At 37.2% G+C, this 25726-nt stretch overlaps 1 protein-coding gene across 8 annotated transcripts in view; it reads right to left on the bottom strand.

The window, feature by feature from the left end:
• The window catches only part of LOC132786891 (low-density lipoprotein receptor-like), a 36558-nt gene extending 11670 nt beyond the window's left edge, over positions 1 to 24888 (bottom strand). For 2 of the 8 annotated variants that reach the window (XM_060793608.1, XM_060793601.1), the window contains exons 1-5: positions 24710 to 24888; positions 22732 to 23383; positions 14605 to 14745; positions 4284 to 4403; positions 4091 to 4210 (exon numbers count right to left, since the gene is read on the bottom strand). In XM_060793608.1, the coding sequence (XP_060649591.1) occupies positions 4091 to 4210; positions 4284 to 4403; positions 14605 to 14745; positions 22732 to 23317 (967 nt within the window). In that variant the 5' untranslated portion in view covers positions 23318 to 23383; positions 24710 to 24888. Of the gene's footprint in view, positions 1 to 4090; positions 4211 to 4283; positions 4404 to 10539; positions 10665 to 12064; positions 12201 to 14604; positions 14746 to 22731; positions 23384 to 24709 lie in introns of those variants that run through there. The other 6 variants (XM_060793602.1, XM_060793605.1, XM_060793600.1 and 3 more) reach the window with 4 other exon arrangements.
• Between the last annotated feature and the right edge of the window lie 838 nt (positions 24889 to 25726).

Here is a 25726-nt window from a genome sequence, read left to right as displayed (position 1 = left end):
TTTTCATTGCAATGAGTGTGAGAAAAATAATTTAGATTATATCGTTCCATGGCGGGTTCTTCGCACTTTTTAAGTTAAATGAGAAGATAAACTCATTCGACAGTCTAGACTCATTGAGAATTATTACGTTTACTTTATTTTTATGTTTTTTTAATAGCATTTCTATGGACACATAGCACATTTGTATTCTATAGTCTTTGGTGTTCGTCAAAGAGAATGAATATATTTGCCTAAAAATAAATAAGTTGATTTCTGAAAAAGAAAATACAATCTATATAAAATACAGCACAGTCTTGCCACAATGACTTTTGAGATTAAGCTTAGATTTGAGTATCTAATTCAGCATATTGCCAAACAGCGCATATCGCAGCAAATCAAAGCTGCCTTCAGATGTTTATCTCGATGCGTAAAACTTTTACTGCTGATACTGATGCTGATGCCTGAGTACAGTATGTGTGTCGAGTAGCTACTAACTGTCTGGCTAATGGTGATGCTTAGTTAAATCTTTGATTATACTGCTGCTGCTGCAGCATTTTGGTTTCCATTGAAGGCGTTTCGTCTTGACGCCTTGAAGCATGCAACAGACTTTTCTATAGTCTTGTGTGTGTTGCTCGCATTGTAATTAAGTTTATAAGCAGCTGCCTTGGAATTGAAGTCGAAGTCCAATTGTGGCGCACATGCCTGGCAAGTAATAAACATAGTTGTCGTGCCAACACTAAGCACAAACACACGCAATGGAGTAAGAAGAGAGAGAGAGAGAGAGAGAGAGAGAGAGTGAGTGAGAGAAGGAGAGGGAGAGAAGCGAAGGCGGCTATAAATATATAGGGCAACAGTGAAACTGCAAATGCTGCTTGGGGCTAAGCAGGCAGCATTTTATCTAGGCAGTAATTAAGACATTATCAGCCAACACTCCATAAAGTTAAAACGCACACATGCGTACGCATTAAAGCAATTATCACACACACACACACACTTTCAGGCTAACACTAATGGGACGCAGTCTTGTTGCCTGAAACTTTCATTGAAGTTTCGCCAGTTGCCTATTTAGAGAGCGAGCGACGGACGTTAAACAAAGCTGGCAACACACACCACACACACACACATTTGATACGCCCACACACATGCGGATGTGTGTGTGTGGCATAAAAACGCTTGTGTTTAACCCTTAATGCGTGTTATTTTCCATGTATATTTTTTTCTGTGCTTTTGTTGTTACGCGCAAAATGAATGCTGGCCTTTGTTTGAGTCCTGGCCATGCTTGATTTTGCCAGATAAGATTATGTAATTCGTGTTTTTTTGCTGTGTGTGGGAGTAAGTGTGTGTGTGTGTGTGTGCTACAGGCAATAAAGGCACATAACGCCAGGCACACATATTTAAATATGCCTTTTGACATGCCGCTCGCTTTCGTCTCTTTTCCCCATCCCTTCTCCCCGCTTTTGTTTACCATTATTTGCGTGCACCTATGCGCAGCAATGTTTGGCATTTCATTCCTATTTGCCGTGAGCAGCTTAAGCATCGTTGCAAATAAATTAATTTATTATTATTTTACGCTTTGCTGCTTGATATTTTGCATGTACAGCGCGTCGTATGCGTGATGTGACTTAAATTGGAATTTATTGCAGTGTGTGCGCGTGTGTGTCTTGTTAACAAAGAAGCGATAAAGCCGAATATTTAATAATCAAAATATTTGTCGAGACCGAAAATCCAATCATTGTCCAACTAATTAAGAAATGTATAAGCTTATTATTATGCATAATTACGCATCTTAAACGACAACTTGACTGACAGCAATTAAATGTATTTAAATGCAACTCAATTTAATTGCACTCACAGTTATTAATATTTTAATATTATTAGAGCTACAATTTAGAGAAATTTAGCAGCATTTTATTGCAGCTGAACATTTCGATAACCATAATTGATGGCAGATTTAAAAAGTTTATTATGCGCCTATTTGCAATATTGCGTATACGCACCATCGTTTTTATGACTTTAGTAAAATTTATTAGGAGCAGCTTCCACTACTCTTTTGCTGTCGTTGTCGTTGCTAGTCTCGTAAAAGTGGACAAGCAGCGACATGTCCTGTGGCAGGCCAGCCTTTGTTGAGCTTCAACGTATAAGCCATAGCAAAATCAATTTGCTGGCTACAAAGAATGGCACACGCACAGTCACACACACATACACAAACACACACAGGCTGAATCGCACATATGTAAGTTTTGTGCTGTATTCAATAGCATTCTCCTGTTATCTGCCAAGGGGCGGTAACAATTTGATTTTAATTTTATTTAAAATGCTTTTAGTATACGTGTCAAACGTGCATCTTGTCAAGGGGAAGGATAAAAAGGAGCTGACACAAACACACTTGAAAGGCATCAAAGCCAATGAAGATTGATGCCATTGTGAAATAGTTTTACTTCTGCAATTTCTCTGCCTTGCAGTCAAGTTTTTTTTTTGTCGTAAACAACAACATGTTTGCAACACTGTTGTTTGTATACCCGCTATCCATAGGATAGAAGGGTATTAGAACTTTGTGAATGCGAGTAATGTATGTAAGAGGCAGAAGGAAGTATCTCCGACCTAATACATGATATAGCCAAGTCTGTCTGTATTTCTATGTACGAACATCTAGACCTCAGAGACTATAAAAGATAAAAATATAATTTTTTTGTCGGCAGCACTTTTTATGTTTGCCCGCAGATTTGTTTCATATTTTTGGGACGTTTACTTCCGGTCCCGAAAATGGACAAAAATCAAATAACAAGCGCGACTTAGAATGGACAATATTAAATATAGTGAGAACTTGATAGAGATGGCGTAAAAATTACGGATTTAAGAAAAGGTATAATTCAAATGTATATCAAATATGTCATTCGGCATATTTCAGTATTTATTGGGTATATTATCTGGCATATTTTAAGAATAATACTGCATAGTTTAGCTTCTATTCAAAATGGCATGATGGCTATCTCACAGTCGAGCACACTCGACTGTATCTTCCTCACTTGTTCATAACAGATTTCATTTCGAAATGTCTCATTTTTCTTTTTATATTCTATTTTAGCATTTAATTGCAAATGTTGTTAAATTTAATGAAATTTATTAAAAAATGTTTTGCATACTCTTTGTCGCACGTTAAACTTCAATTAACATTCAACTTGTTTGTTTTTATTTATTCGACTGCTGTGCATAAAAGCCATAAAGTGTCACACGTGTTCGATGTGAAGAGAGAGAGAGAACTGAATGCGAATCCTGTGCAAGCTGTAAATGGTGTAAAATTTGCTGAGCCGTGTCCTGCCGCCAGTCGTTTGGCAGAAGAAGAAAATAAACCACAGGCTCAAATTGGGCGCGCGCTCTCTCTTTTCGTTTTTGATTACCCAGTTTTTATTTCGCCGTCGTCCTGCTGATGAGTTACGAGTGGATAACATCATAAAAATCTCATCATTTCTGCTTCTTGCTACAGCTTTTGCTTTTTTCAATTACAGCGTGAAGGAATAAAATAAAAACAGAAAAGAAAAGCAAAAGGAAAATTTGTTGTTGTGGCATATAGTTAGCCAAATGTGAAACAGACTATAAACTGCCAAATAAGTTGCCCGAAAATTGTGCGACAGCTTCTCATGGAGAACGAATACTAGACTAGCGAACACCCTGTAAATCATCTACTACATAAATTTGCATATGCGAATGGCACTGCTTTATGCTTACAGCGTATTATGCAAAGTAAGCTTATGGATCGGGGGGAGACAAGTAACATCTGGCGGGAGGGTCTAGGACTAATGCATAAATACAAATTAGTTCCGCTGGTGGCGGCATTTTTGATGCTCTCGTCGCGATATTGTGCTCGAGCCTGGTGACGTTAATTTATGGAGAACCGAGGCCAACTTTTAGGCGCGCCCAAGTAATAAAGTCAAAGATAGATGGAAGATGGAGCTTAGTTTTTGCCCAGCATGCATTGAAATAAATATCATGCTTAAATGCGACTCTTTAACTTATGATTTCCCCCTTCATTTCAGTTTTAGTGGTTGTGTGAATCCTCCGGGTTAGTAGTAGTCGAAATGTTTGTTTTTGAGCTTTAATCTGGTTTGCTTACGACAATCAAGTTCATCGGAACCATCGCGACAATCGGGAGCGCCATCACACATCCACTGGGCTGGCAAACACTGTTCGCCATTTCGGCACTTGAACTCGAAGCCGAGCAGGCATGACATTACTATTGCGATTTCGAAAGGGCTATAAAGTGAGCAACAAATTGTGCATCTGTGCGTAGCTGGGGGAATACTTACTGCATGTGCCAGGGGCTTCATCGGAACCATCCGCACAGTCATTCTCATTATCACAGCGCCATAACTTCGGTATGCAATTGCCATTGCCGCAGCGGAATTGGTCGGCCGGGCATGTTGCCTCTGTGTTAAATAAAAGAAAATAAAATAAAATTCAAAGTTAAAGTAAATATTTGAAATCTTTGGAATTCAATTTAGCATAGTTCGGTGGGGATGTGTTAAAGTGGATGAAGAATAGAATAGAAAATACCCTGCAAGTATTACAAAGGAATCTGTTTGCTGACTTGCAAAAACTCTTCTCATTTTACTTATTTACAGGCCAGAGTTATACTAATAATAGTTGATAGTAAAAAATATGAGAGAATATGAGGCCACAGAAAAATCCACTTTTTATGCTTCAATAGTTTTCTGTGTCAAAAATAAATGTGATTTTTATGTTGTGGGCTGTGTGAGCGTCGAAGCTTCCGGCTACAAAAACTTGCCACTTTCAGTTGGGTTCGCTGCTGTGTTGCTTTTCCTCTTCTCTCTCGCTCTCTCTCGCTCTCTGTGGCAATGGCTTTTGTTTTACATGCCATCATTGGAAAAATAGTTTAGTTTCTGGCATTTTATGGTCATTTTATTTTATGACTTTGCTCGTTTCCCAAAACGAAATTTACTTTTGCTGAAGCTTAAAGCTTTTGAATTATCCCAGAGTTCAAACAGAATTTGCATTTTTGTCTCTCTCTCCCCTCCGACCAACTATCAATTAGAGTTGTTGGCTCTGGTCTGCGATGTAAATGATAGAAATGCAATTAAAATATGACAGTAAATGGTTGTACAAGCTTTTGTAATTGCTGACAAGCATTAGGTGTGTCAAAGTTGTGGTAAGTTATAAGAAAATCTTAAGTGACAAAAATCTTAACATGACAAAAAGAAACCATCAAAATGCTAGAGAATTGATAAATTCCGTTTTAATAAAAATTTCATTTAAAGTCAGTTTGTTCTTGGCTTTGTTTTGTGCATCATTAATGTGAAAGCTCTCTGGATTAGGATCTGGCATAATTAATTGTAGACCATCGTGTGCTCTCTAAGCACATAATATCCATTAGCATAAGTGATAATGGTGCAAAGAACTTGGCGAAAAGTGCAACAAAGTTGCGTTGCCATTGTGGAAATTTGTTAAAAGCTTTTGCGCAGATACTCGTAATTTAGTCAACTTTCCGGTTAGAGAGACATTTGCTAGAAAACAACTTGAGCTCACAATTTCTGTTGAGTCGTTTTGCACAAGTTTTTCTTGCTCCCCCGAAGCTCCCCAGCAGCAGGTCGTTACAATTTCGACAACTTAATGCACATCTCTTTCATTTGCACATTTGCATTTGCTGCACCTCAGAAATGTTGCACCTTTTTAGCTGAAGCTGCACTCAATTTAACGCGTAACTCGCAAATGAATGCATCGCTGACTGACATCTGAAATTTTTGCTTGGCGCTTGGTGCTTTAAGTCGCAACGCGGGTTTCATCAAACAGACTTGGAAGATGCGTCAGAGGAAGAGAGCGAGTCAGTCAACTTGCAGCTGCCACAACTCTTGCCACGGCCCCGACACGACTGCTGCGGCAAGTTGCTGCGTGTTTTGAGGGGATACCCTCTGGCCTCTATGCACAGACATGGGGCCAGCCATAAAGTTTGAAGCAAGTTTTTGTATGTGCTTCTAGCGCACTGCGAAAAATGCGCATCACGTTTTGCGTTTGGGGACTAGAAACGTACCAGAATGTTCCGTGTTTACCTAGCAGCGGCATTTAGCGCCGACATTAAACAAGAAAGGAGCCAGTGCCAGGAGTCATACCCAGAACTTGTCTAGCTTTAATGAATCAACATTACACGATGAGTTACAGTCATGAAATTCATCTAAATTTAGTGCAGCTTTAACTGAAGCTATAAAAATATAAATTCACAATATTTGTAAATCTCCAATAAACTGCATTGCTCATATTTTCGATAGCCAGAGTATGTAAACAAACAGCAATGTAAATTGATGTACAGCTTGCCCTGTGGATGAAAAATAAAATTGCAGATTAAGGACGACACAACAGGCTAGACTGTTTGTCATCTCTCTGCCTCGCTCTCGCTTTGTACAAACATACACACTCTCTCTCTCTCTTTCTGTGTATGCTGTCTGCTGTGTAATAAATTCTGTTTACATATGCCAAAGTCGCCGTTGCTCAATTTCTGAGATTTTATACCCTGCACAAAACATAGACATAACAACGGGTATTCAGAGCTGTGTGTTAAAGCTTTGTTTCTCTAGAGCATCGGAATATTCTCATCTATCTTTTTTTGCATAATTATTTATTTATGACTTAATAGGCTGACAGCTGAGGCCTCAAAATGTCACATAGCCAAATGACATTCGGTGTGTCGTTCAATGCATAAACAAACAGTCTTTGCTCTCACTCGCACTCTCTCTCGCGCTCTTTCCCTCTCTCTGTGTGTGTCGTTTTGCTTGTGTCCTTGTTGTCGTGTCTCGCTCGCTTTCATTTTGTTTACATTTGTGGCGTTTCTTATACTCCAACAAAGCTCATAAATTTGTGCTTGTTGTTTGTGCAACATTTTTGTTACGCATATTTATTGTATGTCTCTTTTTTTTTTGCGGTTTTGCGACCGTTTGCTAAAAGCATGCCACACATTTTGCTATTCCTGCTGCTCCTCTACTCTCCCCTGCTGCTTGGCATTTGCCACGCCCACCAACGCCCAACGCAAATCACTGCTACTGCGGCTCCCAGGTGCAAACTTCATTATTTACAGTCTGACGCGTCGCGACGAGGACACCAACAACAACAGCATCAGCAACAACAACAGCAAGTACAAGGATTATGTGGCACTTGAACGTTGAACGTAAAGCAGAGGAGGGCTGACATTAGGGGGCAGCAACCTTTTAATTCCCACAGCAACAACAAGCAGAAAAGTAACTAACATGCATTCTCATGCATTTTATGCAATTCATTTCGTTGGCGCATTTGGCTGCCACCTTTGTGTGATAATGAATTGCACTTTACACCTCCCAAAAGGTGTTCAAGGTGTTGAACTGGGTCGCTTATCGTTTTTTGGCTTTGATTTGCCACAAGTGCATTGCACGGCGGGTTATCACTGCAGCTGTGCTTTAGCTTGAGCTCAAGGTTGCCAACAGCCTCAAAACTTATCGACAAAGTCAGCAGACGGAAAGGAAAGCCAAAGCCAAACAAAAAATAAGTATAACATGAAAAGTTTTACACCCACACATGCCAAAAGTTTGTCACAATGCAACTCAACTGCCTCCTCCCCTCCTCCTTCGAAGACGCTGCTGCATCCGGTCTGTCTCTTTCGTAATCGTCTCCCTAAGCTCATTTACAGCGCCAGCTTAAAGCACAAAAAGTTATCTGTGGGGCTGCTCAAGTGTCCACAGGCATTGGACCAACTTTTTGCGGTCATCCATCGATTTAGCGCATTAAAACTTTTCTGATATTTGCCAGTTTCCACATTTTCCATTTTCTATTTGCCGTTTGCCATTTACCATTTGCCATTTGTAACGTTTTGTGGCCGGCTTTTTTCCCCAAAAAGCTGACAACAATTGCATTTAAAGAAATACTTAAAAAAATGGATACGAAACGAAAATTGTAACGAAGAAATCCTAAATGAATATGTATGAAATTTAAATACCCTTGAATTTTTGAATTTAATAAATTCCTAAAATAATTTGAAATTCTTTATGCATCTCTTGACTCGAATTTCATGCTTTAATTTTTGACAGACTGTGAAATTCTAAAGGGGTTTCATCAGTTGCATGCCTGGGATTTTGGGTTTGGTTTCGAATCTCTTTTTTTATTTTAGGGTATTAAAATGAGAAATGTTCATCCAATGAATTCGCCAGCCTTCCCCATTCTATCATTCTTCTAATGAAGTTTGTCTGCCGTTATTGCTATTTGCTGTTGTTGTTGTTGCTGTTGCTGTTGGGGCAAACATAAATTGAATTGTCCGTTTCATTTAAAAAGCGGAAAAAGGAAGCAAACGTGCACAAATTTCAATTTTTTTTTCGTCTCGCACTTTATCCACTTTTGCTTTCGGCTCGCCTTCTCGTTCGTCTCAATAAATAAATGAAAAATTTGTGCCGCATTTAGGAAGATTTTCCTTTTCATTGTTTACAATTGTGTTTTTGTCACTTTCTATCTCATTTTCCTTCTCGTGCTCTTCTGCTCCTGGTAGGTAACATCTTTTGCACAGCAGGCTGTCCCCTCGGCAAATACATAAAAAAAAGAGAATGGAAGAGAGGTGAAGGAAAGGAAAGGGAGAAAGGCACTGACAAACATCGCCCCCGCTTGTTGTTTATGGCACCTTTTTCACTTTATTGGAGTTGTGGGCTGTGCTTTGTCTTTTGCTTCAAGTATTTCAATAATAAAAAAAAAAAAAAAAAAAAAAAAAACGGAAGCACAGGATGTGGAAATGGCAGTGTGGAGAATTCGGGTTAAGGGACTATATACAAAAGGCGCGTCATAAATCATTTGAAGAGCTGCATGGCGTTTGCTTTCGAGAGCTGCCGCCTAATGAGACAAACTTTTTACATATGCTGGTTTCCTTTTTTTGGCTCAACGAAAATTTGGAAGAGAATGCTGGTATCGGGTCGAGGACGGGGAGGAAGCTCAACTGTTGAATGGACAAAACAAATGGTCAGCCATTGGCAAACGCAAAGTCCGTTAAAATTGCATTTTAAATGCCAGGCAATTTATATGTTAAATAAAGCTACGCAAGAACTCTGTAGAGAGTGTGAGGTAAATTGAATTGAGTTGAAAGCTGAACGCAAACGTTGTTTATTTTAAAGTCGTGCGCCAGTCTTGATGGTAAATTATTTATAGGCTTTTGCAATAATGCTGATCTTGAAGTGAATCTGTAAACAGAGTACAAGCTTGACAAGGCAAAAAAGGCACTGTAAACTGTATTGGAATTGCGATGATATTGCTCTATTTAAGCGAGAGTCAGAGCAAAAGGAAGATTTGAGACGGAAAAATAACTAGAAGCCAGAGCTTACCACATTCACTGACGCTCAAACGTTCAACTGAGTCAATGGCAACGGCAGCGGCTGTTCAAAAGTGAGCCATGCATAATTTATGGCTTATAAGGCAGCGTCGGGCCAAGGATATGTGACTAAATTTATCTAAGGTTTGCAGTCAACGCACAGACATACATGATTTTTTCTCTTATTTTTTTAGATTTCTTTTCTTTTTTTTTACATTACATCCTGCAAGTAGCTCCTGAAGTCTGGTGAAGCTTATCAGCTGTCTTTTCTTTTTGCTTGGCGTGTTTTTTTTACATACATATATTTTGCAAATGTGTTGCATGAATATTTATGCGCTTGATATTGAACGGGGAGCTATACTCACACTATATACATATAGAAATATATATTGAGCACATGTGTAAAAGCTGTTTAAAAGTCGAGAAGCGTATTGCGTCGCCTTTTGTCGCTGTCGGTGCTGTCGCTGTGGTTGTCGTTGTATTTGGCTATTTACGCGGCGTATGCGCAACGCGGCAGCCACTTAACGCAGCTTGAAACTTACTGCTGCTGCTTCTGCTGCTCTTAATGGTCGCCCCCGTTTAGTTGTCTATAAGATATTTATTCCTATACCCACAGACTCTTCTTGCTTTGGCAGTTGACATTATTTCTACTTTATTTTTATTTTGCGTCTTCTTCTTATTTTTTGTTTTGTTGTGGTTGTTGTTGTTGTTGCTGTCGTTCCACGCCCAAGCATAAAAGATAAAAGGCACAACAAACGGCATTGAGCAGTCAATAACAGTAAATTGAACTACACTTAAAGCAGTTCATGCGATGTCTCTCGTTACCAATATGACTTCAAATGGCTTTGTCATTCTCGTGTCTCTAATCTTAATAGCCTCAAATGGACTTCAAGATGAATCGAAAATGGAGCCAAGTCCGTATTGATGTAAGCTAAACTTTGCCAAGAATGTAAACATCTGCAAGAAGGCAAGTAAACAACCTGATGATCATTGACTTAATTACCCCGAAGTTCTCTTCAAACTAACATTAAGCAACGCATGTTATTTTAATATTCAACAAAACTTAAAACTAACATTAAACTTTCGGTTGAAAACACGACAAAGCTTTTTGACACCATCCGCCCTCTTCTCTATTCTCCTGCTTTAATTTGGCAAGTGTTCCCCAGAGTTTGAAGGTGTTTAGCATACACGATTATGGTTTGGCTAATGGGACAGTATTATACTATATATTCTCATACCCGTATCAATGGACGTCGCATATGTCTTTAAGGCCTGGTGTCGTTGGACGTGCTGTAATAATCCGCTGATGAGCAGCAGCTGGCAAACCAGGAAGCTGCGTATTAATCCCATGTTGGTAACTTGCCTGTGAATTTACACAGGGCACAACGTTAAATTATATTATATTATAATGTGGCCTAAGTGCGTGTTTGAATTATTCAATTATATTGTCACTGTTGTTTGTTGCTGTCGCTGTTGTTGTTGTTGTTGCTCTCGTTGTTATAATATATTTTTGTAATTATTTTAAATGGCGTTTCTTTTTCAAATTGTAAAATTACTGCAAATTGCTGCTGAAAAGTAGGCAACACTTTTTGTTCATTATTTTGTAGGCTATTTACTTTTGTAAATACAAGTATTATTATTTATTTTATTTATACGGCAGATGTGTAAAATTATTTTTTATTGTTATTAATTTCAGGCAAAACATAGCACGTGTTTTTATTTTTATTAATATCGCATAATAGGATGGCTAATATTATAAATAATATTTCGGGATTTTCTGTTTGCGTTGAAGTTAATTTAAGCAAATAAATTGCCGCATTCTTGTTGTTGATTAAAGTACATTTTGCCATTGTTTTTATTGAAATACTTTTTATTAATTTCACATTTTCAATGGCATCGTAAATTTAATTGTTTTTACTCTTTTGTTTGCTTCGCATATATTAAACGTTTTAATTAAGCGCCTTATTTATAATTATTATTTATCATTTATACGCTTTGGTTTTAATCGGCATATGAAAATTCTGTGTTTGTTTGCATTTCATTTCAATTATTTTAAGTCAAATAAAAGATATTCAACTTTTGCACGCGCACTCGCACACACTCATTTAAATAGTTGAACTGTTTGTTGTGGATTATGAAATTTAATTGTTAATTATGAGAAGTTAATACGCCTTATCGCAATTTGCAGGATGCGCAAAGATTAAGAGCTTCGACTGAAATCTCAGAAGCCGTAAATGTCACTGACAATTGACGTGGACACATGCGAGGGGCGAGTATTGTGTCAAGTTCATGTAATCCAACACCAAATACCAAAACACAAAGTCAAATGCAGCTGCAAGGCAAAATCAAATCAAATGAAAAATTGATGCGTTGTGTTTTCGTTTTTGGTTTTTTGTTTTTACTGTAGCTAAAGCGACGAGCGACGACGAAACGTAAGAGCAGCTCATAAGAGAGGCAAAAGTCACAAAAACGCGCCAGGCGACGCGCAGAAGCGTGAAAGGCAATCGGAAAAGCCAAAGGAAAAAGGAAAAACAGACGCTGTAAAAGCTTCCGTTTGTGAGTTTGCTGCTGATTTTGGTTGAAGTTGGCGCCAATGCGACAACGAGAACACACAGAGCAACACAGAAAATACACACAGTCACTTTACACCTTCGATTTATATATATTTGAATTTATTATTATTATTTGAATATTTGAAATTTTATTATTTACACGACACAAAATAAGAATCCTTTAATTTTTTATTTTTACTTTTCCTCTTACTTTGAAATGCGTTTATTTTTCAAATTTGATATTTTACACTCGACTGTTTTTTGCCGCCTCGGGCTATGCTCCTGTTTGAATGTTTATTTGATAATCGTCCTGTTGCACACACACGTCCGTTTAAATTAAAAGTTCGATGCTAACTGAGTTTTGAGTGCGACGCTGCGAATCTTAAAAATACAAAACGCAGCCAGCATCCGAAAGCATTCGCAAACAGCTTGCACTCAAACTGATAAGAGTTTCTACTCACGAATGCTACACTCTCACTCATACTCTCGTTTGCTTTGGGTTACACTCACTGCTCAATTTGGTGAGTGTATTATACGTTTTTGAGTGAGTTTAGTTTGTATAGGCGAAATTGCTCATACGTAATGTTGTGTAGGAAGAGGTATTTATTATTTAGTGTACCTTATCAGCCGCAGTCTAGTCATCACTAAGTCAACAACAAACATCTAGAATATGTATTATATATTTGAGCTTTGTGATCTCGAACACTTCATAACAAGCACAATAAAAAAATGTTAATTGTTGACGTTTTTCACTGTATTATTAGCGTAAGTCGCATTAAAAAGAATTCCCCAGCAGATAGTGCTAGTTGTTGATAAGTCGCTCAGTACTAGGAAATCCATGGCAATTAGTATATAGACTATTAGATTATATGTACTCTAAGAAGAGTATTTATGTCAAGTTTGAACCGCTTTATTTTACGTCGCAGTGTAGTTCCTAAAATTTAATAAAACCCCTTAAGTCGCAGTAAGAGATAAGTTGTAAAACATATAGAATAACTGGCTGGCTAAAGTGTTTTATCAGCAAAACAATAGTTGACCTCGCGACTTCCCTTCAATTAGTTTGCTATAGACAATAATTTGTCAGCAAATTGTTATCAGATTTACTACGCACTAAATGTTTATTTGTTGTGACCGGAATCCGCGGAATAGTTTAATGTCTTTGTGTGTTGTTATTCGTTGTAATGAAATTAATGTGACAATCTTAATCTGTACTGAGTTTTAAAATAACAATAATAAATTCTTCTTTGGTTCATTATCATTATTTAATATTCGCGTGATATATGACTCACAAATTTCTCCGTTAATCCATTTCATTTCTCCATAATTCAATCTCTTTTTGGATGGTCTGTAACCTCACTGAACCCAACTTCATAAGCGCTCGCAGAACAAACAGTCAGTCTGTACTTAAACGACAGTCAAACAAGTTGAGCTTTCCCTTGCTTTCTTAATCTACGTAGTTTTTGTTGTTAAGCTCTTTTGCAGTGCGCGCTTCGAGCGTGATGCAATGGCTTAGTTAGATTGCGCTTGACTTGCCTTAAACACTCGCTAAATAAGACTCAGCTTGTGCTTAGCTCCAGCAAGTGCTCTTGGCCACATGTTTTTTCTGACAACTCCGGCTGCGGCTCAATGTTGTTTATGCCCAACACTTGTAATTACAAATTAGTCGCTTAGTTTATCTCAACTCCAGCAAACGTTCCGAATTGTCAAACAGAATACACAGAAAAATGCAGAATAAAATGCTTATTTGAGGTGTGCTCAATATTTGCGAGTCACACTGTAGCATAGCAGTGTTTAAGTGGCCACCCTAAAAGTAGGCAACAAAATTTTCAAACTGTTGTCAAATGGCGGCTCAGTCCGTTCATTCAGTGTGAACCAACAAACTTAAATTAAATGCATGGGCTAATAAAATATACTCACAGACACCAACACACACTCACACACACATACACGCGCACCTATACCGACTAAAAATTAAATGAAAATAAATTCGACAGGGCAGTTGGCATTTTGCAGAGGCCCTAACATGACACTAAATAAACAGCCAGTTGTTACTTACCCAACAACGAAGCCAAACAAATAGCCAAACACCAAAACCAATACAAAAGCAAACACACTCGCACACACACACAGGCACATTAACACACCGACACAGAGAGAGAGATCCAGAGCGAAAGAAAGAAATACATGAAGCAACTAAGTAAATGGTTAGTTCTGTGACATTTTCTAAATTGAAAAAACTACAAATGAATGACAACAGATTAGAGTGAGTGAGTGAGCGCACGTAGCACACACACAGCTGTGTCCATTCATTCAACCCGAATCCCGAGACCAATACTCCAAATCCAGTACTCCTTGACTTTGACCAGGCATCAGCATCGGCATCGGCATGCCAGAGACACGGAAAACGAAAAGAGAGAGATACTATACACAGGCACATCAACAAAAGTTTCATTCAAGAGCCGATGCTAGAGAATCAACATTTCTTTTTGTGGAAAGCCCAAAAAAAAAAACCTTTGCTTCAAGTGTTTGAAGTTGGGGATTTGAACAAAACTCATTTGTGTAAAAAGAGGCAACAGTTGAAGTGGCAGCTGGCATAAAAAACCTCAAACAGTCAAGCCCAGTCGAATCGACTCGAGCTGAGCCTTGAGCTGTGTGCCACAATGAGGCGAGAACTCACCCAAATAAAGAAGAAGAGTCTCATATTGTAAGTTAAGAGTTTGATAAACCATTGTTCAAGTTGCTTTGACTCACCTGGAAACTTGCATTGCTCTCGCTGTTCATCACTCTGATCCTTGCAATCAGCGGCGCCATCACAGACAAATTTCACTGATATGCATTCGCCGCTGTTGCAACGAAATTGCTTCTCCTCACAGTAGTTGGGCATTGAGTTGGCTGCAAGAGAGAAGAGAATACAAAAATCAAATACATATTAATTAATTATGTTGAAATTCTGCGGTTATTTTGTACCCCAAGACTGTAATTAAACAACAAACAGGCCTAATAAAATTCATAACTAACATTTAAGTTGAAAACTTTGGGTCGTTAACAAAGTGAGCCACACAATGCTGCATTAAAGTCGTGGGCGGAGGGATGTGGAAAGGGGGAATGTCTGAGGTTGGGATTCCTTCTTGGGAAAGCAACTGCGACAGCGGCAGCGTTGACAAGCCTTAAGCCCTTTTTAAGGCCATGGCAAAACTGACAATAAACAAAAAGTTGTAAATAATAAAGTGGAAGGGTGTATGCGTCTCTTAATGCTTGTGTGTGTGTGTGTGTCTGTGTGTGTGTATTTGAAAGGGTAAACCACAAACGAAATATGCGACAAGGTCGGCGCTATAAACAAAAGGGTGAAATTTTTGAAATTAATAAGCAAAATTGTTAGCGTATTTCTGTGTGTATGCGCTCACTGTGTTTGTGTTCAGGATGAATGGAAGGGGATGGGCAAAGGGAGAGGGGAAGGGGAAAGGAGGGGCCGTCAAGTTTTGCAAAAGGGACTCATCAATCGTTTATGGCATTTGCTAAGGGCTTACTGACAAACTCACTTGTAAACAAAATGGCATCAGCCGCATTTCCGCTTAGCTATAAAATGGCTTACGATTCCAGCGGATCTGGCAAAGGTTTAAGAGGTGTCTCTGTGAGTGTGTGTGTGTGTGTGTATAATATGACTTCTCAATTAGCATTAACATCTGTATCAGACTGTGTGTGAGCGTATGCTTCTTGAAGTTCAAAGTTTTGCTAATATGCTACGATTAGGCTGAGAGTTCCGAGAATCGAGTCAATCCGTGTCCCATTTGTCGTTTAATTGTGCGCATTTAACACAAATTGACAATTGCTTAGACAGCATGGCAGACATACGCACGAGTTCATCACACAGTCAGACAGACAGACAGACAGTTATAGGGCACACGCACACATAAACATTTAATTACAATTCGCAGACATGACTAGCATTACTATGTTCGTACTTGCACACACACACAGAGAGAAGAAGTAAGCACTTCATTATCGTGGGAAATTCTTGGCATGCAGCTACAAAATTAACTTTGCTTAACTTTTCATTTTGATTTATAATTATTACTGCTTTTGAAATTTAAACAGAAATATTTATATACGAATGCGAATTCATTTTGCAAAGGAATTGCAGTAAACTAATTAATTACTTTAATTTTTAATAATTTAATAATGTTCGCTGATTCTTACAGGTATTAGATATTAGTTTTTGTCAAAGTATTGGCTTTAAGAGCTTCTGTCAGTTATCAAGTGATTGTTGCCTTGCATTTGTTAGTTTGAAATATTTAGATGTATGTATATTCTATATTCACGAGCCAAACTCCACCGTGAGCTTTTCAATTATTTAAAAGAAGCGGGCGAATGTTGGAAAATGGAAAATTTGTTATATACCCTTTAATTGTCAACAAAAGGTTGTTTTTTTGTCAGCAAAATATTTGTTATGTGATTTACAGAGTATCTAAAATTGCAATAAAATTTCCCATTTATTTTGTCTTGATTTCTTTGTGAAAAAAAATTACAGTTTTAATTTGATATGAAAAGAGTTTTGTATATATTGCAATTTATGTGAAAATGTTTGTGTGCGATACAAATATATTTCATTTACTGTTGTCAATGCATGAATCTGGATGTGAGTGCTACGCAATTTGCATTTTAAGTGAGTCGTTTAAGCGCTTAATTGAAAGACCTATACAATATCGAGATGCATATTTAGAGAGACACTCAAATTGTGTGTCACGTAGTGTGAAAGATATTAGATTTATAATAAAGTATCCCAAATTGGGTTAATCGAGATACTTGCAACTAATTCCGGCGTTGCCTATCTTATGTAAATGTTGTGTATTGTTGTTATACAATTGAAAGGCACACATTTAACGTTCAATTTGCAGTTTAAAGCTGAAATTCAAATTAATTTCCATGCAAAATATTGTGGTTATTGCGTTTCTACGTAGGTATGAAAAGAATAAAATTTGATTTAAAACAAAAAATATTTCTCAATTTTCAACTACAATCAATTCCACAAATATTTGCAGTAAAACTCTAATGGGAAATTTTACTTACTCAAGAATTTAATTATGCCTTTTAAAAGCAAAGAATGTGAAATCAAATTATTAACACGTTTGTCATTCTTTCGGTTTATGTTGAATGTCATACATATTTAATTTAGTTGAATTAAAACGAGATATTTAAGTGAGTTCAATAAAATACAATATTTTGGACATTTGTGAATATTAAAAAAGTTGCTAATTGTATTAAAAATTAAGCTTTACAAATACTTTTGATAGAATATTCTGAGTGAATACAAAAAAAAGAACGTTTCTAAATAATATAAAAGTAGTTACGCCCTATTTTAAAAATGTTGTTCGTAATGCTCTGAAAGATTTATGACATTTTGATGGCAATTGAAATGATTTAAATTAAGATTGATATGCAGATATGTAAGTAAAAGTCTGTGAATTGAATTCAAGGTTTCATGGCCTTGAAATCACTCAAACTTTCATTTATCGATTCATTGGATAACATGCCAATGTCGCCCTTATCGACTTGTGTCAGTTGAATAAATTAAATTACTGGACCAATAATTTAACTTAACTTAACACAAACCACAATGCAAAGAAATAGATAAAAGCAGAGACGAGCAGGAGGACGAGACCACAGCAAATGGCAGCAAGAACTGACAATTTGATTGACAGAATATCTGATCAGCAGCAGCAACAGCATCAGAGGCGTTGTGTCGGTATTGGCCAATTAAATGCGTGTTGCTAGGTTCATTGAACAGTTTTGCCGGCTCGTAAAGCTCAGAAATCAATCACTGGACGGACCCCTCAGGGCGGATCTGAGTTGCTCCAATGATTCTCTCATGAAAATTCGCACCATTAATTCAATGACAGCATTGTGATGGCACCAACAGAGAGAGAGAGAGAGAGAGAGAGAGAGAGAGGGAGAGAGCGAGGGTGTCCAGGTCAGGGGGCAATAACATGGAATGGTTAACGCAAAAAGGGCGAAATAATAAACAGAAATCAGCGCAAAAGTCAATCAATGGTCAAATCAATATAAATGCTTTATTAATAGATGTCGTTGGCAGCTCACACAGCTCTGAGCTCCTTTTAGATTTTTGATTTTATCCCATATTTCTTTAGTGCAACATTGCTCAGCATTTCCTCAGGAACTTTGAGAATTACCTGATAGAATTAGTCATGAAATTTGATAAAAAACAATTATGCGAACTTTGCTCCAATCACCAGTTCAAAACACAAAAATTGATAAGCTTTGCTTATTATGAGCATTATTCAATAATTTTGCGTGTGGACAGGACTTTATCATAAATTTATTTTTATATATACATATATATTTTATATTTTTATGGAAACATTACTGATAGCTCGTTAAGCCAACTTTAAGAGATAGCTGTAATTATCAGCACTACATGTTGGTCGATGGAATCTAATAATTACTACGACGAAGGTTAAACTTGATAGTTGTTATCGATTTTAGTTGCGACTAGTTTTGTTGAATCAGCACAAAGTATAACCAGAAGCTCCGTTTATCTGTTGTAAACACACTTCTATATAATCTGTTATGATTTCAGGAATAGGGTGCTTCACTTTAGTACGCTATTTTTTCATTATGAATAGTGATTTAGCAATTATTCTAAACTTAGTGCAAATTACAGTTATTTCCTGGTAATTTATATTCTTTTATTAATGATTCATATGATTCCCTTTGTTTTTAAACTTTCATAAAGTCATTATAAATTAATGTTATTTGTTTAGCTAATGGCGAAATGACAATTTAATGTATGAAAACATTTGACTAATGGCAATGTTTATTAGTTGCACAAACCCATTTTAGTTGGATACATTTCGTTTTTTTCGCTAGACTCTTCAAATGATTTTCTGCGTTTTATCATTTATCAGTTAATTACGTTAATTTTGTGTGTGTGACTTTTGCGATAATTCCAGCAACTGATAAAACTTTTTTCTGCAATTATGATAAAAAAAAAACCTGAAATGTATATAGAGAATAATGGAGATTGGGCAAGTTGCTAGACTTTTTGAATGCATTCGTAGATTGAAAACTGGCGTCTCTATAATTATTCACAATTTGCGGTTAATTACGTCAAAGATAAATTTAAGAGAAGGCGTGAGTATTTGAGCCGCTCTTAAATCGGGTCTCTCGCGAGAGTGAAGCAAATGTTTAATTACCGCTGGCGCTTGTTTGAAAAAGCGTTATGAAAGAGCGCAGAGAGTGCTCGACTCGCGGATACGTTGTAATTTATCTTGCCTCTAAACACTTTGCGGTTGCTTTGCTTGAAGTGTGTCAAGCATGTGAATAGATGAATAGAGATTCATTATACCCGATTTGCAAGTATTTAAAGACCCCCGGTATAGGGTATGAAAAAGTGGCATGATCGGTGTCGTCATACAAACCAACAATAAACACAGTAATAACAAACACAAAAATAAACAGTTGCTCACATGTTTTTGCCCGATTTGGCTGAACGAAATGAATGAATCATTACTACAATATTAAGCGTATTCATCAGTTATCCCATTTTTGAATGATCAAATAATGTGCGAGTAATTCATGAATTCAATTCAATCGTCAAAATTTGCTGCACCACGTCACTAGAAACAATTTGAATGAATTCTAATTAAACGCTGACACGCTCTTTGCATACAATTAGTCTGTGTTTTTAAAAATACAATTTGCATGTGTGGGAAATATGCGTTGTTGCTTTCTATATAGTAGCTAATGTTGCTAAGTCATGCGCATGCTTAAACTGCTTGCCAAAAAAACAAAATCACGCCACCTTTTTACCCCCATTTTGGCGAAATGCGGCCATCGCCGCGAAAACATGGCGTATGCGTAATATTGATGTGAGTACAAATGTATTTACGGACATCTGCTTGTAGCAAATGAGCACACAACAAAAATTGGCGCCTAATTAAGAGAAAGTGCCAATTTGTAACAAATGCTCATTTGAAAATCTTCTCAACATATTGTTTAAATAAATTGGGTATGCTAGACTGTCTTCTTTTAAGGGTTCGATTTATTGTGTCGCAACATTCTCATTTGAATTTAATTAGAATTTTCGTGATTTCATATTAAAGTAATTTGTTTCGTCACACGCGTGTTATCAGGTGTTTTTCCTATTAGATAAGATAATTCGTTTATATAGCCGCTACCCATAGGGTAGAAGGGTATTATAACATTGTAACATGCATTGTAACAGGCAGAAACTTACAACGCTATAAAGAATATATATTCTTGATAAACCTACTTAATACGGGTTTAAGTGGTTTTGGCTGACAATCTGGTATATTATATTTGGTATTCGGTGGTATATCAGGAATATAGTACTATATCAATATACCAAACTTATTACTTGGTATATTTTCAGTATATTTGCGGTATATTTTAAAACGATTACCTCACTGTTCTGCTTTTATTTAAAATGGTTATCGGGTATCTCACAGTCGACCACATTCGACTGTAGCTTTCTTGTTTTTTTTTTTTGGAGATAAGTATTAGTTCTGTTGTGATATAATTGTGTAATAAAGATGTGACTAACTAAAATGGAATTAACATATTTTGGTTACTGATACAATGTATGTGCTTCAACATTGAAATCTTTTAAAGCATAAATACAAATGATTGTTTTGCGGCTAGTTACAAAATTGCCAAATATGTCACAGACATGCTAAGAGGTTGAGTTTGAGTTCGTCTGAATGCTTGTGGCTGAAACTCCTAAACAAAATGCTCAAACAATTGCATGTTGCTGCTACTGCTGTTGATGTTGTTGTTGTTGTTGTTGTTACACTTTTTTGGCTTCATCACTGAAAGTTGTTTTAGGTTGTAACCAGTTTATGTGCTCATAATTATACAAAAGGTAAAATGCCTTTGTAATTAAGGCGCAAAACGGAAACAATGCAACCGCCGATGACATGCGGCCAATTACGAGAGTATAGTCTGGCGCAGGACAAGTTTCCAATCAGAATCCGACGCACGTGCAAATTTCTAGCATAATTAGCCAAGTTAATTACAAAAGTCTGGACGAGCGATGAGTTGTTGCGGGCCCTGCTTTTGCCTCTCATGCTCTCTCATGACAGTTTTTATGGCGCTCAGCTCCGGCCAAAACTTGTTTAATTTCGATTTTAAAATAAATCATCGTTGCCTCGAGCTTCAAGCTTCGGCTGCAGCTTCTTGTCCTTCTTCTGCTTTTACTGGCAACATTGCCTGGTTGCAGCTTCATTTTTGTTTTTGAATCTGAATCTGACATTCATTAGGCTGTCATGAACGTGCCGAGAAGTTCGATTGCGACTGCGGCCCAAATTCGTGAGAGCTACCCAAAAATAGCAGTTGACAATTTTCATTTGGCAATTAGTGGGCCAAAAGCTGCTGTTCGTTCGTTTCCAGTTGCTTCTTCTCATTACGGCAAACCTTCAAATGTTGCTCCCTCTTAGTGGGAAAATTGAAGAAATTGCAAATAATTTTTCCATTGTCAGTCAAAATGTAGTTGATACAATTAACAACAATATTTGGACTTATCAGTGAACTATTTTTAATGCTGTCGAATGAACTGACAATTCCCATTGCCTTTGATGACACTTCGCCTTGATTGTTTTGAACTCGACTATTTTTAAGCTCCATTCATTAGCCATTTGTCACAGTTACATGGCAAATGCATTCTCTTTACAAATTTCATTCTGGGAATTATTGAGCTTATGCTCGAGATTATTATGAACATAAGCTTTAAATAACTAATAAACTTTTACCTTAACCTTTGGCCTATAAATTTCAACATTTTGATGTGTTTTGCTTTAACCCTTTTTCTGTTTCGACATGCTGGAGGTTTTGTTTTCAGTTTAGCGAATGTGAATACCAAAGTGAAAAGCTATAAAAAGTATGTATTAAGGCCAAGTTATTAATTAACTTAAACGTTTAGCCAAATGACATATTTGAAACTGTTTTTTTTCTGTTAGCCCAATAAATAATATATTATGTCTATCGACAAGTGACTAATTTAATCCAAATTTGGGTGGCCAGTGAATCACTGAAAATAGTTTACAGAATATCAAATGCACTTGTTAGCATTGTAGGCGTTTGCCATATCATATTGCTACCTTGACAATTTCATAACAATCGCATAGTATACTATTATTGTATTGTATTAAATAACTGAGGAAGCTGTAACTCGTTACACACAGTGACTCAAAGTAAGTGTCGATCTACGCAGAATCTAGTTGAACATTTAGCTTATTCTCATAAACTATATTTGATTGCATTTTACTGCATACTCAAACCACTGTGCTGACTTGAAAACGTGCAAAGAGCAACAACTCAACTGAAACTTCAAAAAAAAAAAGAAAACCAGAAAAAAACGGGAGCTTCAGCACAAAAAGAAACCGAAACACTTGTTGCTGTTGCTCTCCGAAGTGGAGTTTTTCGCTCTTAAAGAGCAGATGCCGGCCGGTAGAAGAGGAAGCACACAATGGAAACAGAACAGGCAAGAGATGGAGAGCATTGGACTGCGGCTGCGACTGCGGCTGAGGAAAGTAAAAGGCAAAGAAATGTGATGTTGTGTGGAGTGTGGAGTGTGGAATGCGTTTGCCCAATGCATTCGGTTGCCAAGCCGCATTGCCAGTTACTTCGAAAACTAAAACTAAAAACTGGCATAAATAAAATACGAGTCGATGCTTCGCGTCTCGAGCTAGGTGGCATGATCAACACAGCAATGAGAAATTTGACACGCATACGTTTGCCTTTGGTTGCTAAGTCAGCGAATGCTGAGTTTCAATAGAAATTGCATGCATTGTATATTATTTGATAACAAAAGTATGAAATTCATAAACTGCGGGTGGTACTTACATATATCCAGCGCTGTGCCAACCTTGCCGGACACATTTAGAAATTCGAATTCCATGTTAAAGTTGATCGGTTTACTGTTGAAGAGCGATGCACCAATTGAGTTGCCTATGCTGTTGCCCGTGCTTAAACTATTGGCCACGGCAGGTGTGAAACTCTTCAGTTTATCTATCTGCGGACCCAGCGTTGTCATTCGAATCTTCTCCAGCAATGCTGATCCACTTAGATTTGAGATTATTAGGCTGGCACTGGGAGCCGAGGCTGTAACCTGTGCTGCATTCATGGCGGCAGCATTGCAGAATTTACTGATGCTCAATATGCATGTTATGAAGATGAGGTGAAACGACGAGGTGAAGCTGAAGCTGATCAGCTGCTGGATCCGACTCTGATAGTTGCAGCTGCTGCTGAAGAAGGCGCTAATTTTGTGTGGTTCCTCTTGATGGATGACACTGTTGCTGCTGCTGGTGTTGCTGCTGCTGGTGTTGTTGCTGCTGTTGTTATTGCTGCTGCTGTTGCTGTCGGCTGCTTCCGATGTTGTTGCTGCTGCTGCTGTTGTGTTTGTAGCTAATACTACGAGCGACGCATCCATTTTACGACTATGTTGTGTAATTTATCAATTTGTATGGATTTTGGTTATGGATTTTGCTTTTATAAACTGCAAGAAATAAAAATGTTCACTTTAATTTTCACGTTTTTCAAAACACTTTTTTCTTCATTTTTCACACGCACAAAAATGTACTATATAGTATTTTTCATATTATTCAATATTAAATAATAGCATGATGTCTGCCCCGGGCAGCGATGTCAAAGACTGTGTCAGCTGTTTTAGCGGCAACGAACAAATATAAACGAAGAGAGTGCTCGCCAGCGAGATGCCCTGTGACCGAAGCTAGTTCAAAATATATTTGAGCCCCTTTTTATACATTTATATTCGCTACTTCACTCGTAAAAACACAAAGTGCTTGAACTTAAGATGGCGTCAGTTTTGGAGTTTTGAACTCAAAAAACTTAAGAGCTTGATGAGAAAATATTTAACACAAGAGAGCGAAACAAAAGAAAGAAAAAGAACAATTTGGCGTGAAAGAAAGAACAGAAAAGAAACAGAAACTCTTGAATATTTATTTCGGCAATTGTATCGAAACTCGGGTGAGCACATAACAAAATGTGAAGAGAATGTCACAAAGCATGAGAAACAAGCGAAACAGCAGAGATAAAAAAAGATGAAAAAATATCGTACGATTTTGCAGAAAAACGAACAAAACGAAGATATATAAATATGCTACAGCATGCTGAACTTCAAAATACGCTGCGATGTTTTTTTGGCTTCGTATTGGGAATGTTTGTTTCACAGTAGTGAATTTTTTTCTTTAATTAAAAAGAAGGAAGTGCAGTAAAAACAATACTTTTGGACTTCTTAGTGCATTGTATGCAAAAATGTTATACATATTTACATATGTAGTGTAGACAAATTTGCATGAAAGACACCACCGGGGGTCAACTTGAACGGTTTTTGTATCGTGTACAAAGTTAAACCCTAACAGAAACACATGTCATGATGATTGAATTGTAAATGAATAGATCGCATTCATGTCTTCACTGGAAAGTGAGTGATAGATAATTTTTTTAATTTTTTTATTTATGTTATCTTCATGAGGTTGTCAAATATGTTTCTTCTTCAGATTATTGGCGCTGCCAATACTTGAACTTAAGAGTCATATGATTGTTTAGTTTCACCGCTCGTATTTCTCAATGGATTTTTTTTCGTACATTATAGCGAAAATCTTTGCCGCATACAATTCTAATTTTAGTGAGAAGAGAACAGATAAAAGAAACTTGCGACGTTGACAGAAAACACTAAAAACATTTTCGGCAAAGTTAGCATAAAATGCAAGCGACCTCGAACCACACGTGTTAGCTATTATATATCCGATATATGCCGTACGATTATGAAAGTTTCGCAACTATCTAAATATTTTCATACATTTTCAATTATCACTTAATGATGGACGCATGTATATTCCGTTGTATTATTGTGTGTGTGTTATGGCTCTTTGCAATTTAAACTTTTCTTATTGGTTTTCGGATGTGAAAATACGACGTCTGCGTAACGGCTCGTAATATGCTCAACAACACGACTGCGCGCAAAGCACGACAATTAACGACTGACCGGCCAATGCCAGACGATGGCCGATTGGAGTTCGGCTCGTCTCCAAAGTATGCGCGAACGAATGATCGCCACGACAGCACAATAGTGACGTATAGCAACCTACCTGTGTTTGCAACGAATTGTGTGAGTGTTTAAAGACCAGTAAGAGAGAGTAGAGAGAGAATAACAAAGAGCGCAAGCGAGTGAGTGTGACCAAAGCTCTGATGACGCATGAGGAAAAGGGAGAGAGAGCGAGAGATCGTCAAGAGCAACAGGTTGTTGTAATACGCGGCACTCTCTTAAGTTATTTTATCTTAACTTCAACATATTATTGGTGGCATTTGTTGCTCTTTTAAAAGAGAGTATCAACTGAAATTATTATTGTACGATTCACCACTTCAAACAATCAATTGCTATGGGGAGGTGTGTTCAATAATTGAATGCCTAACAATTATTTTACTCAATAATTGGAAAAGTTGTTGCCCTAAATTTATTCTTGGCCTAGGTCAGAGACCATGACATGCACTTGTTAATTGCTATGGAATCAAATGATACAACAGTTTGAGCTTTGATTTTGATAGACAATTGAACAAGTTCCATGTTCCATGAATTCACACTATTTAAATAAGTTTTTACGTATACAATACATCAGATAATTTTACTCATTTTAAAACAAAATTCTCCAAGAGTAAATAAAACAAAAAATTAGCATGCCACTAAAAGCACCTCACCTGTTGGCTAACAGTTTTTTCCAAGAATCGGTGCATAAATTTACATATTGAATAAATCAATTTGAGTATTTTGAAAGAAGGCAGTTTCTTGAAATACGACCGACTCCGGGAAGTCTGTATA

The sequence above is a fragment of the Drosophila nasuta genome, chromosome 2R (genome assembly GCF_023558535.2).
Source record: "Drosophila nasuta strain 15112-1781.00 chromosome 2R, ASM2355853v1, whole genome shotgun sequence".
Taxonomy (NCBI): Eukaryota; Metazoa; Arthropoda; class Insecta; order Diptera; family Drosophilidae; genus Drosophila; species Drosophila nasuta.
This window is presented reverse-complemented; position numbering and strand designations above follow the sequence as displayed.